This window comes from Festucalex cinctus, chromosome 3 (genome assembly GCF_051991245.1).
Source record: "Festucalex cinctus isolate MCC-2025b chromosome 3, RoL_Fcin_1.0, whole genome shotgun sequence".
Lineage (NCBI taxonomy): Eukaryota > Metazoa > Chordata > Actinopteri > Syngnathiformes > Syngnathidae > Festucalex > Festucalex cinctus.
In genome coordinates, this window is record NC_135413.1 from 31,185,410 (window position 1) to 31,202,959 (window position 17,550).

The 17,550-nt window shown below is 39.3% G+C and overlaps 1 protein-coding gene across 8 annotated transcripts in view; it reads right to left on the minus strand.

Annotated features, from left to right (window-relative positions):
• The window catches only part of LOC144016439 (unconventional myosin-IXAb-like), a 100,248-nt gene that overhangs the window by 12,514 nt on the left and 70,184 nt on the right, over nt 1–17,550 (minus strand). For 6 of the 8 annotated variants that reach the window (XM_077517602.1, XM_077517600.1, XM_077517596.1 and 3 more), the window contains 15 exons: nt 17,415–17,537; nt 16,599–16,679; nt 16,385–16,495; nt 14,473–14,595; nt 14,232–14,381; nt 13,443–13,753; nt 10,777–11,880; nt 10,628–10,697; nt 6,479–6,576; nt 6,221–6,327; nt 5,136–5,356; nt 4,829–4,945; nt 3,650–3,838; nt 2,427–2,474; nt 2,236–2,347 (listed from right to left, as the gene is read on the minus strand). In XM_077517602.1, the coding sequence (XP_077373728.1) occupies nt 2,236–2,347; nt 2,427–2,474; nt 3,650–3,838; nt 4,829–4,945; nt 5,136–5,356; nt 6,221–6,327; nt 6,479–6,576; nt 10,628–10,697; nt 10,777–11,880; nt 13,443–13,753; nt 14,232–14,381; nt 14,473–14,595; nt 16,385–16,495; nt 16,599–16,679; nt 17,415–17,537 (2,965 nt within the window). The remainder of the gene's footprint in view (nt 1–2,235; nt 2,348–2,426; nt 2,475–3,649; nt 3,839–4,828; nt 4,946–5,135; nt 5,357–6,220; nt 6,328–6,478; nt 6,577–10,627; nt 10,698–10,776; nt 11,881–13,442; nt 13,754–14,231; nt 14,382–14,472; nt 14,596–16,384; nt 16,496–16,598; nt 16,680–17,414; nt 17,538–17,550) is intronic. The other 2 variants (XM_077517603.1, XM_077517597.1) reach the window with 1 other exon arrangement.

Below are 17,550 nucleotides of genomic sequence, written 5' to 3' on the forward strand. Positions count from 1 at the left end.
CAGCCGGGATAGTAAATGGTTAACTTCCTCAATTATCTTCTTTGAGCTACCACTTTAGCTCAAAGATAATTAGGCCCAGGTGGTTCATCACAGAATAGCTACCTGTCGTGACCACCCAGCAAAGGGATAATTCTTTTTCAAAGCTTTTGCCCTTCTTTTTGGTTTTGGATTTTTCTTTTCTTTTTATTTTATTTTTTTCTTGTTTCTTCAATTGATGATCTGGAGTAAGGAGCAACAAATTGTGAGTACATGCGATTCTGTTTGGTTTGAATTTATGGTGTGAATCATTACCTCTTGTCATTCATCAACATATATTCCTTATTGCACACATTTTGCTTTGCTATTGGTTTGAACACTGATCAAGTAATAAGTCAAGAAAGACAAGATGTGGTTCAGAGTTTTCATGTGTGTTGTCACATTAATCATTGATTTCTTAAACCCTACTTTCACTTTCCTACTTTTCTCGCACTATTTGAGTCATACTTAGAGATACCTTATTGAATAGATAAGAGTTCCATCTACATGTTGGCTGCGTTCCCAAATTCCTGAAAGGTTATTTCGGCTTACCTAAACAAATAAAACAAGCCCTTACGGTTCTAACAAGGACAGTAAAACATATTTAGGTCATTCTAAGTGCAACCGATCATAGGGAAAGGAGCCGCTGTAAAAAGAGTGTGATTGGATTTATATCCTTAAATCATCAAAGGTTACTCTTTAGGGGTGTTAATCTAATGGAAGCCGGGGGCTGACATTCTAAAACTGGGGCGGTGAGAACCTAAACGAATCCTTTTCGACGCCAGCTTGAAGCGTCCTCGTCATCTCTGTAAATCCCGTGTTACTACGGTTGGAGATAAAAGGGGGGCCTTAACCCTTTGTAACGGAGAGTTGGCCAGGTAAGCGTGATCAGACATTTGAAATCTCAAACGAGTCAGCGGAGGCGAAGCCAAGTGCTAAAAAGTGCTAACCCGATTGAAGATGGCATCACGAAAAGAGGGGCGGGAAGTTTAATCCAATTTTTTTTCCCCCTCGGAGCGCGAGGATGAGTGTAAGGTAAGTGAGTTAGCGAGAACATGAGGACGGGCTGCCTTTTTGTTTGTTTCTCACGTGAAACGTGAGACTGGAACGATTCTCGGTATGTTTTTCTGAGCACCGGTGACGGCAAATTTGATGGTAATCACGGAACCGGGAATTGAACTTTTGTATTACAAAGTTAGTGCAAGCTAGCGTCGGCTGAAATTACTTTTACTGACAAACATTATCCAAAAAGACAATATTCCAAAAAATAGAGCACCAACTTCTGTTTTTCGAAGTATTTTTTTTAACCTCTGAACTTAAAAAAAAAAAAAAAAAAAAAAGTTGGTGCTCTGTTTTTTTTCTCCTGTTTTTCAGAATATTTTTTTTTTCCTCAAATAATTTATTTTTCCCTGTTTTTCTGAATATTTTTTCCTCCTGTTTTTTTTAAATAATATTTTCGCTGTTTTTTTTTAATTATTTTTTATTTTTTTAATGACAGAAAAAAAATATTCGGCAAAACAGGAAAAAAAATATTCAGAAAAACAGAAAAAAAAAACCTTAAAAAAAAAAAAAAAAGAAAGCTCCCCCCTAAAAAAATAGTCAGAAAAACAGGAGTTGCTTTTTTTTTTTTCAAGTGAATGGAATATGCTTCTGTACGTTCTTTAGTAATCACCATCTGAAAATACGTAATTGGAGTGACACCAAGTGGAAATGGGGAAAAGAAATGTGAAAATAAGCTTTTTGTGAAAAGATACATTTTCTGGCCAACAGTGACTTTGACATGAATATTTTTTTGTTTAGTGAGGCTCTATGAATTCGATTTAATGTGACAAACGCTTTGATCATTCACGACATCCTTGAAAAAAGATCCGCCATGTTTTCATGTAATTTGATACCCCATTGAAAAGAGATACAACGCTGCCATCTGCTGGCCATAGTTAGTGGGTGTTTAATTGACGTTATTGGTGGTACTCAGTGGGCGTGTCCTTAACGTCAATTAACGTTTTTTTTACGAAAAAAAAAAAAAAAAAAGTTAAAAAGATGTTTCCTTTTAGTTTTGTTTTGGTTTTTGGGCTTCTGGGATTTCTCCTGATACCAAACTACTTTTGAAAGTAATTTTTTTCAATTCCCCTCCCCCTAGTATTAAGCTGCATCAATTTCTCAACATTTTCATCACTTCGTATTGGAAATCTGAGCTGCATTCATCGCGTCGGCGCTCACGTTTGCAGACGCAGGCCCGGTCCATCATCCAGATGAGCGAGGAGCAGTACTCGCAGTACGTGGGGATACTGTACTGCGTCGACTTGAAGATGTGGCCGTTGTGCTCCTCAACCTGGAAAGGGGGGAGGGGCCACGTCAGGTGTGCATGAATTATGAATACAAATACAGATTGTTTTTTTTTTTTAACTCACAATGTCCGTTTCCTTCTTGCGCGACTTCTTGCGCTCTCGTTTGGCAGCCTGCAAAGAAAGACAACAGGACAGGATGTTCTGTCAACTATATTTCGCAGTACTTTTTGTCATTCCTGAAAAACTGTCAAAATGACCCGACAATAATACAAAAGTCAAATGTTTTTAGAAAGAGACGAGTTCTATCTTGCTATCGGATTTAAAACAATCGCTTTAAAACGCAAGGAATTTAATGGCTTTTAATGTTTAATGTTTAGTATTGCAAATCTTTAGTTTTGTACTGATTTTATTATCTGTATTGATTTTATGTTTTGGACCCTTTTTTTTTTTTTTTTAAGCGTTTTGTACTGATTTTATCATTGTGTGTTTTTTTTTTTTTTTTTTTAAACTGAAACGTCTTTGAGACTCTTGAAAAGCGCGATACAAAATAAATGTATTATTATTGTTATTGTTATTATTATTATTATTAACGAAAATCAGCTACATAATACGCCATTTTGGAGGTGAAATAATTATTAAAAATTGCTTTTTTTAAGCATTTTGTACTAATTTTATTTTATTATTGTTCTCAGGGTTTTTTTTTACTCTGTGATACGTCTGAGTGTCTTGAAACGCACAATACAAAATACATGTATTATTATTATTATTATTATTATTATTATTATTATTACTATTTATTATTATTATGGAAAAACAGCTAAATAATACAAATTTTGGAGGTGAAATAATTGCAAAAAATGCTAAAAAAAAAAAAAAGAAAAACCTTTCTGGATTTTTTTTAAAGCATTTTGTATGGATTTTATCATTGTTCTCGGGTTTTTTTTAAACTCTCTGTGAAGCATCTGAGTGTCTTGAAAAGCACTATACAAAATACATATTATTATTATTATTAATATTAATATATTATTAAGCCAGTATTTGTTGCTCATAACGATATCGTGTGTTTATAACCATGTTATTTGCACAATGACAAATGAAGAAATATTGAATATTGAATTGAAAGGAAAAGCAGCTACACCATTTTTGGAGGTGAAATAATTGCTAAAAAATGCTAAAAAAATAAAATAAAATGCTAGCTGATAGTTGCTTATTGAACCAATTACAGGCTTATGATCACAATTTTTTGTTGTTGTTGTTTAATTTAGAACCATACGGGTATTTGAAAAGAGCTGCAAATGATGCAATCAAATCAGCGCAGTTATTGGTTGAGCTCATCTTCTTCTCACCCTGCCGATGGTCCCCTCCATGGGCTTGTACTCGGTCATGAACTCGTCCAGGAAGACCTTGAAGGTGTTGACCCACACCTTGACGGGCGACTCGCTCCAGTCGCGCTGCTCCAGCCGCATGGTCTTCTCCAGGATGTGCTCAAACAGGGCGTACAGGTCCTTGTAACGGATACTGCGCCCGTCGTCCATCTGCCGGGGTGACATACGTCACGTTCAGCTCCTTTTTTACATTCCATTCATATAGTGGGCCTAATACACGTGTGCGGTAAGAAGATGGGACGGGGAAAAGCGGCAGCTGAAACGCTCGTGATAGCTTAAGCTTTTCGACGTGTTTTTAACTCAGTCTAACCCCAAAACGGATAAATACGTTTTTTTATAGGGCTGGGTATCGATTCAGATTTCTAAAATCGATTCGATTGGATTCAGAAGGGCCCGATTCGATTCATTATTTGAAGGATAAACACTCCCGAAGTTGATGCTAACTTCCTGTTAGCATTTGCTAACTTCCTGTTAGCGCTAGGCTAGCGATGTTTAGAAAAACCAAGTGTGTTTTTTTATTTAAATACACAGTGGATGTCATTCTTAACGTTGTGTATTTAGTTTGACAGTTAACTCCAACTGTGGTGTCATTAAATAGCTTAAAGGACGCTTCGGGACAACAGAATAACATACGCTACACACTTGCTAGTTGCTAATGCTATGCAAGCAAAATGGTGCATTTTCACAGTATTTTATGAATCGATATTGGGCTATGAAAAGGAATATCGATTCGATATCGATATATCGATATTTTTGACCCAGCCCTAGTTTTTTAATACTTTGTCTTTCACTCCCAAAAACGTACGTAATTCTTTTTTTTTTTTTAATGCTAAAGAATACAGAAGGCTTCTGACCTGAAGAGGTGGCTTAAAGTTATGGTAGTAATGGCAGCAGAGTACAAGAGATCAGCCAGGGCCATGTTGCAACAAGTTCTTTTGGACAGTGTTTTCACCAGCAATTATAATATCGATGAAACTTAGCTATATTCGTATGTTAATTGCTGCAAAACGGAAACAAATAGAAACATACTTTTTTTTTCCCTGATGAAAGAAGAGACTCCAATCTTTCTTTTGGAAGGTTCCACGTTTGACAATGCTAATTGTATTGAACATAACGGAGGAGAAGCCTTGGAGGACTCACAGCCAGGGCGGTGGAATACGAGTTGAAGATGTTGATGCGGAACTCCTTCAACGCTTTCTTGAAGACCACATCCACCATGGTGTCCTTCTTGCCGTTTTCACTATCCAGGTCAGCAATCTGAAGGCAAAAACATTCAAAGACTTTGGCGGGAAGCTAACGGTCAGTTTTGGTAAGAGAAATTAACAATACGATGGAACTGCATCATACTACGTGGCATTTCTAATATTATGAGCTTCTCACATCACTAAATGAGGTAATCACATATATTTTCTTTTGCTGTTGTTTTTTTTGTTGTTGTTGTTGTGACCTTCTTCAGGAGGAAGTCGTTCATGGTGCGATAGTCGTGAGCCGAGCTGAGGATGTGCAGCGCGTCGTTCTGCCACTGGGCGGGTTCCAGGGCCACGCTGCTGATCTTGAGGCTGCGCCGCCGCTTCATCTTGGGAGACGGCTCCTTGTTCTCCTTGCTGTTGCGCAACCCCCGCGGGGGCGTGGCTTCCAGGTCTGGACTGTGAGGAGGGGACGGGCCCACTGATGGACAGGCACATTCAGTAAGCAAGGTTTGGGATTTTTCATTACAGTTTATTTTTATTTTGTTTTAACTTTTTTTTATTATTTTTTTTTTATTCAGTTAGTTGTTAGAGTGGGTCTTTTAGTTTTCTTTTTTTTTTTTAAATAAATGTTTTGTTTAGTTTTTATTAGTTTTAGCATTATCTTCTCTTTACTTTTTAATGCACTGAGTATTTGTCAATACCAAAATAAATTAAAAGTTTCAAATGAAGCCCGAAAGCTCATTTATAATATTGACAAAGATGAAAACAAAGGAGATATTTGCTATAATTATAGTGCGTATTATTTTGTTTTATGTTGTTTTTATGTAAAAGGAATTGAATACATTTTTAATTTGGGTTCTTATTTTTTAATTAGGATTTTTTTTTGTTCAACTTGAAAAAGTTTAGAAATTCATAATTTATCTTCAGCTAGCTTTTTGATTTTTTAAATTTAATTTTCTGTTTTTATGTAAAAGGAATTGAATAAACTTAATTTGGGTTCTTTTTTTTTACTTAAAGTTGAGAAATTCATCATTTATCTTCACCTATCTTTTTATTTTATTTTTTTTATTTAATTTGATGTTTTTATATAAAATGAATTGAATAAACTTTTAATTTGGGTTCTTATTTTTTAATGAGGATTTTTTTTAAACATTTGACTTGAAAAAAATAGAAACTCAATTTATTTTCAGCTAGCTTTTTATTATTTTTATAAAAATTCTTAATTTATTTCATTGTCTTTTTTTTTTGTTTTGAGTTGTTATTTCATTAGTTTTCGTTAGAACCTTGGCAGTAACACAATTTGAAATACTTTTTTTTTTTTTTTTTTTTTTTTTTTTTTTACCAGGCATCTCTGCAGCACTTTCGTTCCTGCCGACCAACTTCTCCCTGGACACTTTCTTCACACTGTGCTTGCTTTTACTCCAGAATCGCATCTTCCCTCTCATTCTGCTACAATGAATAAAAAAACAAAACAAAACAAAACACATACATTTTGACGATGAGTGACAAAACATATTTTGCTGTTATTTCTGTGAACATGTTCAACCCTGATCTGCATACGTTTCCTTCATTCTATGTTGCTTCCCCAGCGTTACCGTACCTTCCATCCTGACTGGAGGTTTTCCTCAGCACCTCTACTTTGCCCAGATCTCCCGATGACATGGTCTTGTGGATCTTCTTGGGATCTTTATGGGAATCCTGTCGCCAATGAACAAAGCATGACAATGAGATTGCAGAACGACGAGGAAGTGCTGTCCTCTTATTGGCTGACGGCGTTCTCGGATTTTTTGCAGTCGTAAATGAAGAGAGAGCGATAACGTTTGTTGTTATAATGCAACCTACAACTACAGTCATCATACGCTACTCACAATCAAAATTTGGAGAGTTGGATTATCGGGCGACATTTCAGAATGGAGCTAAAATGCACGACAACCTTTGACCTTCTTCAAACTATTGAATGCAAATGTTCAACTGTTTTCTCCTCTGTGACAGAGAAAGGGCGGGGAGGAAAGGTCCTCATAGCTTGAAGTACCGTCTTTAAATTTCTACTAAACTCATTTGATCCCAAAAACGTATAAATACGTTCTATTTTAAAATGACCAAATGACGTATTTATACATTATTTTATTTTATAGAATACAGAAGGCTTTGATGCAGCCTCTGAATTGAAGGGAATGATTGGCGCATTGGTAGTTATTACAAAAACGGCCAGCAAGTGGCAGCAGAGCATAAGAGATCAACCAGGGCCATTTGGCAAAAAGCTCTTTTCCACACTGTTTTAAAAAGATTTGGGAATAATGATGAAACTTGGCTATATTCTAATATGAATTGCTGCAAAAGGAAACAGGATGAAAGAAGAAACTCTAATCTTTCTTTTGATAGGTTCCATGTTCTTATAGTAATAGAACACAATATTCTATGGGCCTTGCAAGATCAGTCAAAATCCAGTAAAACAGCCGGGAGTGAAGGGGGATGCTACAGTGAAAATGGCTGGGAGTGAATGAGTTAAAAAAAAAAAAAAAAAAAATATATATATATATATATATATATATATATATATTGAAATTTTTGAAAAAAATAAATAAATAAATAAATATTAATAATAATAATTATATATATATATATATATATATATATATATATATATATATTTTTTTTTTTTTACTGCAAAGGAATATCAGCTTGAAATATCGGTTATCAGCCTCCTTGACTACTACTACTAATCATAATAATAAACCATATCGGTCTATCACTAGTTGACATGACACATTTCAAACAGGCACAACGCGTCATCCGCATGTTGTGACAGATACACAGAGAGACTGGAAGCGTCATAGAAAGGCATCAACGGCAACTATTGCTTATCGATTGTCAAATTTTGCCATTCATCAAAATACATTTGTGGAAAAAAAGCTGAACAGGTGGACGTCAGCATCCTTACAGAAGGTCAAATAAAATTCCCCAGTAAAAGTGAAAGTGCATTTGAGGGTCATCCTGAAATTCCGCCAAATATTCATCACTTTTTGTTGATATTCTCTTTTCATGCTGCATTGAATGTTGATTAGTAAACAAGGAAGCGAAGGAAGTGATGCTCCGGCTCAAGCATCATTAGTTGAAACTTTGCAACCATTCTCAGCATGCATCATCAGCACATATTCTCCTTTTCAAAGTCGGATGAGTGAGGCCGTGCAGCAGCGCGCGACGTCCTCGCCGGAGTCGTTTCCAAGCAGAAAGGAAAACATTTCAATCATTTGTGGTTACAGAGAGCGCTCGTGATGTTAGCGGGCTCCTCCCCGACACGTCGGCGGCGGGGGGGAAAAAAACGGAGGAGGCCCATCCGTCCACGTGATTTACCATCTCGGAGTCACTGTGGCAGTCGGCCTCGGGGCGGCGGGCGCGCGGGGGGCACAGGGAGGGGGGCAGCGTGCGGGAGTGGGCGGGGACGTAGTACTCGTCGGCGTCGTCGTCCGACTGCGTGGCTCCTTCCGAGTTACAGCGCGTCAGGAAGTCGGAGCGCGTCCGGGACATGCGCGCTTTCTTTTTGGGGCCCGGGCGGCCCACCTGCTGCTGCCGGGGCAACCACAGGGAACAGCAAAACCTCAAATCCCGCAAAGTCTACGCTCATTGTCACAATATGGAGGGAACCCTTTGATTGGTAACTTATGTTTCAAAAGGAGAAATGCATTTTAAAATTTCACCCTGGTGTCTTCAGAAAATGTATTCATGTAGTCGTCATATCATCACTCATCATTCAGAACAGTGGTTCTTAACTCATTTGCTCCCAATAAGGTGTAAATACGTTTTTTTTAAATATGTTTCAAGTGTCCCAAAGACGTATTTATACGTTTTGTTTGTTTGTTTGTTTGTTTTTTATGCTAGAGCATACAGAAGGTTTTGATGCAGCCTCTCAACTGCAAAGAACGGTTGCAGAAATGGTAATTATTACACAAACGGCCAGCAGGTGGCAGCAGGCCAAAGGAGGTCAACCAGGGCCATGTAGAAAAAAAGCTAAATTATTTACAATTTTGAATAGATTTGTGAAAACTGATGAAAACAGCTGGGAGCGAATGGGATTGCGAAATGTGAAAATGGCGGCGAGTGAATGAGTTAACCTTGTTGCCATCACTCGATATTCATAGAGCACTTTAAAACAACTGCCGCTCTTTTCTTGAGATGGGACCCAGAAAGCAGCAGATGCTATGAAAACTGCAGAGGCCCCAGAATGGAACCCTGTGGAACACCACATACGTTCCGATATGCACGTGAATTCATTTGGACTGTGTATCGATTTGAATTTCCTCAATCAATTTGATTTTTTTTTTTCACAGTAATTCAATTTGATTCAGATTTTTTTCAAATTTGATTCAGTTCAATTCAATACGATATTGGTTAATTATTATTATGATCGCAAAAAATGTTTAATGACGTTTAGTAAAATCACGATGTATACCGCCGTAAACATGAAGTGACGTCAACTACTTTTTTTTTTTTTAATATATCAGTGGTTAGTGCGACGTCCAAGTGCAGCGCAGCCGGGTCAATGAGTTGTGAAATCAAAAACACCCACCAACTATGGCCAGCAGATGGCAGCAATGCACCTCTTTTCAATGGGCTGCCGGTGTATGGAATGACTCGACTCAACTCAAGTTTTTTTAACCTCGCAGCGGTAGCTGCTCGGGCCCTAACTAGAGCTGCGAATGACAATGAAACATTACGCAATCTGATGAAATGGAACATGGTCAAGGCTGACGTGAATTATCAAAGCCAAAAATGCTCGAATTCCGCTGGCATTGGGGTTGTTTTTTTATAACATGTGGCAGTAAAAGAGTTAAATATCATGGACATGATCAAAAATTCACAAACATTAAATTCCAAATTAAATTTTGCGGAGGCAGTAACTGGATAATAATTTAGTTTATTAATGAAAGTAACTCTAATCACTTAAGTGTATACAAATATTGACACCAGTGAGGGTGAAATGAAAATATTTTCACAATTCATCCATCTATCCATTTTCTTGACTGCTTACTCCTCACAAGGACTGCGGGGGGTGCTGGAGCCTATCCCAGCTGGCTTCGGCCAGTAGGCGGGGTACACCCTGGACTGGTTGCCAGCCAATCGCAGTTTTCATAATTCAATAATTATGAATATAAAATTTAAAAGATTTCAAGTCAAGTCTTTAATAAATGTAAGAAAATACTGTTACATTTATGTGAACAGTAAATTTCAAGTAAGATACAAAAAAATATTTGGCCTTTAAAATTCCATTTTCTTATGAATTTATGGGGAAAAAAAGAGATTAAAATAATCGATTGATGGTTTTATGAATCAATATCAGACTCAAACTGGAAAATTGATTATGATTTTTTTTTAAAACCAGCCCTAGAATTCATATTGCACATATCCGTCCCACCACCACTTTTTTTTTTTTTTTCCCCACACGATGAACCATCACAACAGTCAAAAGTCGACTAGTGAGTGCACGAAATTCCCTGCAGCCAATGATGGATAAGTATCATCACAAATCACAAGACAGGTGCGTGTTTTGAATCTCCACCGAAGCGCTGAGGTTCCATCGAACCCAGGTTGAGAACCACTCATTTAGATTTAGATTTAGATTTAGATTTAGAACAAAGACTGCAATAAGAATGAAGTGAGTTGTTCGGTCTTCAAGTCGGGTTGTGTTGGCACAGTGCGGCGTGAGAACCAAACTGCAGTGTGTTTAGTGTGCGTTTGAGTGCGACTCTACCTCTCTGGTTCTGGAATCATCTCTGAACATGGAAAAAGATCTTCCCTGGTTGACCAAATCCTTATCGGACCTGCAAGGAAATACTTGCAGTTAAAACCATACCGTTCTTTGTAGACCAAGGTACCGGTCCTGCCGTGGTTCGGACTTACTTGGAGAAGGGCAGCTTTCGCCTGGGCGGCGAGAAGACCACGTTGGAGGGCTTCTCCGTCATGTTGACGATCACAGACTGGGCCGAGATCTTCTTCTGGGTTTTGGGCGGTTTGGCGTCAAGGAGCGGGCCGGGCGGGACCGTTTTTTTCTCACTCTGACCTGCTTGAATGGGGGAAACGCTGGATTTGGGCTCCGAGGGGATCTTCTTAATGTCCACTTCTGAGGAGCAAAGTCCAGGTAGTTCTGGACTTGCTGCACGAGTGGTTGAAGACGGAACCGCAGAGGAATTCCCTTCCCCGAAGGTGGACTGCGTAGTCCTTTCATTTGGTGCTTCAGTTCCTGACTGTTTGGACCTGGCTGGTGTTGCTCTATCTTGAGAAGTTCTTTCTGGAGTTTGGGGTACCAGCGGCCCCTCCTCCACAGGACTCTCCTTTTGCATGCTGATCAAGACCACGACGGGCCTTCGAGACGCGGACTCCCTTCTGTCATTGGAAGATCTGCCGGGGCTTTCGCATTTCGGTTCTCGAACGGGACTTTGGTCTGAAGCGATGTAAAATGTTGCCCTTGGAACCTCCGTCCTGAGAGGTGACTCCATATTGGGTTTTTCGTTGTGGTTTGAATCCCGCGCTGGTTCTTGAGCGCGTTGGTCGGAAATCGAACATTCCCGAGGCGCGGCCGATCGGGATCCGAAACCTCCGGAACCTTCCGTCTCCACGTCCTGGACGGCGAGCATCTCAAAGCTGTCGTGAGACCCGAGTGGCGACGGTCCGCGGTGGTCCTCCAGCGGACAGGTTCCGCGGTCTGGTCCCGTCTCCGCCTGAGGCGGCGCTCCGACATTACCGGAGCGAACCTTGAGAAGTTCTAAGCTGAATTGCGCCTGCTCCAGTTCTCGGATCCGCCTGCTCTCTCTCTTGGATCGAGTCTTGTGGCTCGCCTCGTCCACGCTGCGACTTCGATCCGAGTCTTTCTCGGCGAGGGCGGAGTCCTCCGCTGGTTCTCCGCAGAGGTTCTGAACTGTCTCCGGCTCCAACGAGGCGAGCTCGTCATCGGGTTCTTGAGTGATGGCCGCTGGTGGTTCGTGCTGCTGCTTCAGTTCCCGGAACCTGAAGATGTGGAAAAAAAGATCGATGACCAACTTGTGGTTTACGAAAGGTTTGCATGTGCAAAAAAACGGCACAAACATATTGAAGCTGATCTACTGCTCGAGGAAATATTTTTGAAAGGCCAGAAGAAAAAAAAAAGCAACATCGTATATACTCAATGCAATTTGAAAACTTTTAAGCGCTGACTTGGAGACAGTCACAAGAAGGAGTCATGCCAAATCCACTTCGACAAGGGTTCACCAATTGCAGGTTTCAGATGTTTCCACCAACCAACATTCCTGATATTGAAGATCAGGATCGTTATCAGGCATGCTGATGAGATGATGAGATGAATCAGGTGTGCTAGTGGGCGGAAACTTCTAAAGGACTCCGGTCCTCGAGGACCGGAATTGGTGAACCCCGACTTCGACAAAACTTTCAACCTTGCATTTCTTTGTGTCTGGGGTCATTTCAGGTCACCATGATAAATTGGTGCTGAACAGTTTTTCAGGTGTGCCGTTGCTAGTATTAACTGAGATGTCGCGCAGTATAATCAATGATCTGTATATATGACTGGATCGCCGATAGGCCAAGACTTTTGAAGCGGCGAGGTCGCCATATTACCACTCCCGAGAAACGTTTCTGCCCATGCGATCCGATACATTTACAGTCTCCAAATTGGAGAATATTTGAGAGAGTACGTATGATTTATGGTGTTTTGAATTCACAAAATAAATTAAACAAAAAAAAGTAAATAAATCAAATAAATTTAAATTAAATAAAACAAATTGAATAAAAATAAATAAATAAATTTCATAAATAAATACATTTTAAAAATGCTTTCAAAGTATGAAAGGTGCTATAGAATTTATTAAACATAAACAAGAGGACTTCAAGCATGACCTAAAATACATGTATATGAAATTTTGTATGCTTAATGATGTTTACAGGAGGAAACTATTTATTTTTTTATTAAAGGATTATATCTAATTCAACAAATGATGCCTCTGCCAAATCTAATGTTGGGGGCTAAGGAACTGAGCGCTAAAAGAACGGGGGTCTTCAAAGCAGAACATACCGTCCACTTTTTCCACATTTTTTTAACTAAAAAAAAAACAGCCCTGCCCCCAGCACATATAATAAGAGACTATTATGATATATTAGTCTTTAAATGTACGTATAGTTTACACAGTAGTCTGCTCGCAAGGTGCGAGTAGTAAGTTGGCCGCCCTGTCGCTTAAACAGCTTGCACATGCGTGTATAGGCTAGCGGCTACTGTGCAGTAACATATACAGATCAGTAAAGCAGATGCATCTAATTGCCACATGGTTGGGACACGTGAAATCAAACAAAACACGATTTTGACGCAGTTTCTGGCGTCCCCCAAATTATTGGAACAATAGACTCAGTCATATGTTTGTATGCATTTGCCACTAAGACTCCCAATCCCATCACTTCCAACTTCGTTTTACACGTATATTTCCCGTGGCAAAATAATCTGTTCGAGGTGCAACATCCACAGCGAGTGCAGGCAACTCAGCACCACCTATTCGGGTTGAAACCTAGCGTGCAGTTTTGCGTACCTGCAGCGGGCCAGGTAAGCCCTTCCCACGGCTTGCAGCAGCGTCACAGTCCTGTAGGTCTCACAGTAGCGTCTCCTCTCCACGAATGCCCTCCAGGCCGCCTGGAGCCTGACGGCCGCCGCGGTCCTTCGCCGCCGCCGCCGGCGCATCCGCCAGCTCCTCTGGATGACCACGGCCGAGTCGCGCCACCGCAGGAAGGCCCGGCGCTGCCTGCAGCGCCTCCAGGCCGCCTGAAGGCACACGACCGCTTGCTCCTCCTCCAGCCTCAGATCCTCGGCGGATTCGCGGAGAAGGCAGCATCGCCACCATCGCTAGAACAGATGAGGACCACGAGGCAGAAGGCTTCAGTTTCGGGGTGAATTCTTGTTAAAGGGGAAGTTAAAAAAAAAAAAACTTAAAATGAAAAAAAATTCCCAAACTATAATAACCCTGCCGTCGACTGAAGATGACATCAATGTTGCTCGGGTCTCAACCAATCACAGCTCAGCTTCAAAAACAGGTGAGCTGTGATTGGTCGTTTCCCGAGCCCTGGCCAACATTGATGTCATCAGTCGGACAGCAAGTGGCAAGATGGCCGCCCCGTGAGATGGATAAAAACAGCTAGATTTTCCGTCATAACTCGTGTTCCACAAATGTAATATTAATCAGAATGTCATGGTTACATATAACATATTATTGTCAAGAAATGTTTAAGTCTGACTTCCACTTTAATAAGTTTGTGAGCAGTCACAGATTTGCCGAACGACAAAAAAAAAAAAAAAAAAATGCAGCCCATTAAAAACTGCCCACCTGGATGACATGCGCAGCCATCCTCATCCTGACAAAATTCTTCCTCTCCAGGACCGCCCGGAAGCGGCGCTGCAGCGCGACGATGCGCCGCACAACTTCCTGGTGGAGGAGGGTCTGAAGACGCTGACGCTCCGCCTCCCGCAGGAACACCTGCAAAGCCGATAGGTCGATTGAGATCGAAATGCGATAAAAAAAAAATTAAAAAAAATGACACGAGGAGGAGCCCTGCAGGCGTCGTTACCGTGGTGTTGCCCACTTGGTACCCGGCGGGCATGGAGTGGATCTGCCTGAAGAACTCCCTGATGCCCGACTTGGTCGCGCTCGTGCCTCGGGGCAGCAGCACGTGAAAGTGACGAACAAAATCCTGGGAAGGAGATCAGATCACGTTCATGGTTAGCAAACACCGAATTTAGTGCAGACGGAAGGAAGAGTTTACGAGTTTTGAGCAAAGAACACAAAGGACGAGTAGAACATTTTTTTTTGAAGCTATTTTGTCAAATGGCCAAGAAGAACAATAGAAGGATGTCCATTGACTTAAAGCTTGAAATCATAAAAATGATGAAAGCGGCACAGCTATAGTTCATGTGCGTTGATGAACAAAAACAACAAAACTACGGTGCCAGCGTGTACTAGTTAGCCCCAAGGACATAAGTACACCCAAATCTAAAAAATAGCTCACCAATGACACTGTGACTTACTAAAAAAAAAAAAAAGTAGGGCTGTTCGATTATGAAGAAAATAATTATCACGATTATTTTGGCAACAATTGAAATCACGATTATTCAAACGATTTATTTTATTTTTTTTGGTACAAAACAAGAAAATGTTTAAGCATTTAAAAACATTAAGACAAATTAAAACCAAAAAATAGAAACACTATAAACCAAACACAATTTAGAATATTTATTTATTTATTTATTTATTTATTTATTTATGTTGGCAAAAACTTGAAGTTGGCGTGCAGCTTCATTTGTGCAGCGCTAATTTATTTTTTTTTTGGGCACAAAGCAAAAAAATGTTTACATATATGAAAATATTAAGACCAATTTAAAAAAAAAATCGAAACGCTAATTATGTAAGTTCCTTTTGAACGAAACAAAATTTACGATAATATATATTTATTAATTCTGTTGGCAAAAACTTGAAGTTTGGATGCAGCATGTGCACTTTGCAGTAGGACGATTGTTTTTTTTTTTTTGGTACAAAACAAGAAAATGTTGAAACGTAAAAAACAAGTATGCCTACAAAATATTGTGCCAAATACAATTCTTTGAAACATTATAATTATGCAAGTTCCTTTTGCGTGAAACAAAACCATTATTAAATTGGTTACTTTAAATTTTAAAAATGGCGCAAATGTATAAATTTAAACAACTCAAAAATTTGTATGAATATTTTTTTACGATTATGCTGATTTTGTAATTGTGGAGTGTAATAATTGAAATTGTAATGGAATTTTGATGAATTGCACAGCACGACTAAAAATAATTAACTCATTAGCTCCCAAAAACGTATAAATACGTCATATTTTAAATGTTTTGTGTCCCAAAGACGTATTTATACGTTTTTTGTTGTTTTTTTTTTAATGCCAGAGCATAGAGAAGGCTTTTATGCAGTCTCTCTACTGCAGAAAATGGTTGAGTGGCAGCAGAGTATAAGAGATCAACCAGGTCATGTTAAAACAAGCTGATTTCCCCACATTTCTAAGCAGAATTGTGAAAAACGATGAAACTTAGCTATGTTCTATTGCTAATTGCTGCACAGCGGAAACAGATAGGAATATACTTTTTTTTTCTCTGATAAAAGAAGAGAGTCTAATCTCTCTTTTGGTATGTTCCATATTTTTATAGCAATAGAACATAATATTTCGCGGGCCTTGAAAAATCTGTCAAAATCCAGGAAAACACTTAAGTGAAAATGGTTGGGAGTGAATGAGTTAAAATAGAAGATTTATAACATTTATTTTTTGGTTTATTTATTTAACACTATAGTCCATTTCTGAAATTCTTGCTAATCTGTCACTGACGACATCATCGCCACAAAACACGAGAAACTTTTCACCACATTTGAATTCAGTTCCAAGGAACTGCTGACAGCGGCGCTGCTGTTTTGGTTAGCAAACCGAGGCCAGGCCGGGCCCGGGTGAGCTCTACCTGGAAGGTGTACTTGATGCTGTAGCCCGATTGTCGGATCCGGACGGTTTCCAGCATCCCCGTGTAGCGCAGCTGTCTGAGCACCAAGCTGTCATTAAAACGTAACGGGAGCTGAGGAAGACAACAAACATTTTTTATTATTATTTTTTTATTCAACAGAAAAGTCAAGCAAATAACATGTAGGCAGTTTTTTTTTCTTTTTTTTCTTTTTCACCTTCTCAGCATTGGAGCGGATGCACTTGACAAAGTACGGCTCGGATTGGTTGAGAGTCTCCATCAGTTTGCTGAGAGAAGCCTGCATACATAAAGCACAATTAATCCACTTCTGTATTATGTCATATTTTAATAACAAGGCACTTTTTCTTATAACATTGCATATGGGTCATTCCACTATTTAAGGACATTTAAGACACCAACATATTGACCATTTCTTTGGCAGTATAAGGTATGAAGTATAAACCTACAAAAATATTGATGAATAAATCCTTTACAAAGTTACATTTTACTTGAATCATAAATGTTTTATACTCTAACTGTAGTTAAAAGGTGAAAACAAACCAAAAAAAAAACAAAAACAAAGAAACTTCCAAGTTTATGTTGAAGAATGCAAGCTAGCTGTGTTAGCTGCTATGCTAACTGTCAAAGAACAAGCTTAGCTATACATTTTAAAAAAAGAAAAAGAAAAACTTTTATATTAATGTCTCATTCTGTTTCGAGACGCACGCAATCATGGTTGAAAACGTTGATGAAAACTTACGTAGCTTAGCCACGGTCAAAGAAAAAAAGGTAGATGAGGTCATTTCTGCTGAGTCATGTAGCGCAGTTGCGTGTATGTTGACACCTTCAACAAGAACTTATTTCTCTACTTGCGAACAGATTATTTGAAATTTCATGGGAGGGATGAAAAAAATGTCTTCAAATTCTGGAATGACACATATTTTTTTGTTTAAAAAAAAAGAAGCCAACTTTTAGCCTGTGTAAATTCCATTAAGAGTCCAGCGGGGGGCACCACCAGAGGGCGCTGACTGACCTGGAACTGCGCGCTGATGCTGGGCGGTTTCTTCTTCTTGTGCAAGTGAAGCAGCGACTTGGTGATGCGGTCGTGGAGCGTCACGCTGCTCAGGTGGCGCAAAGACTTCACATCTAGCAAGTGCTACCGATATTTC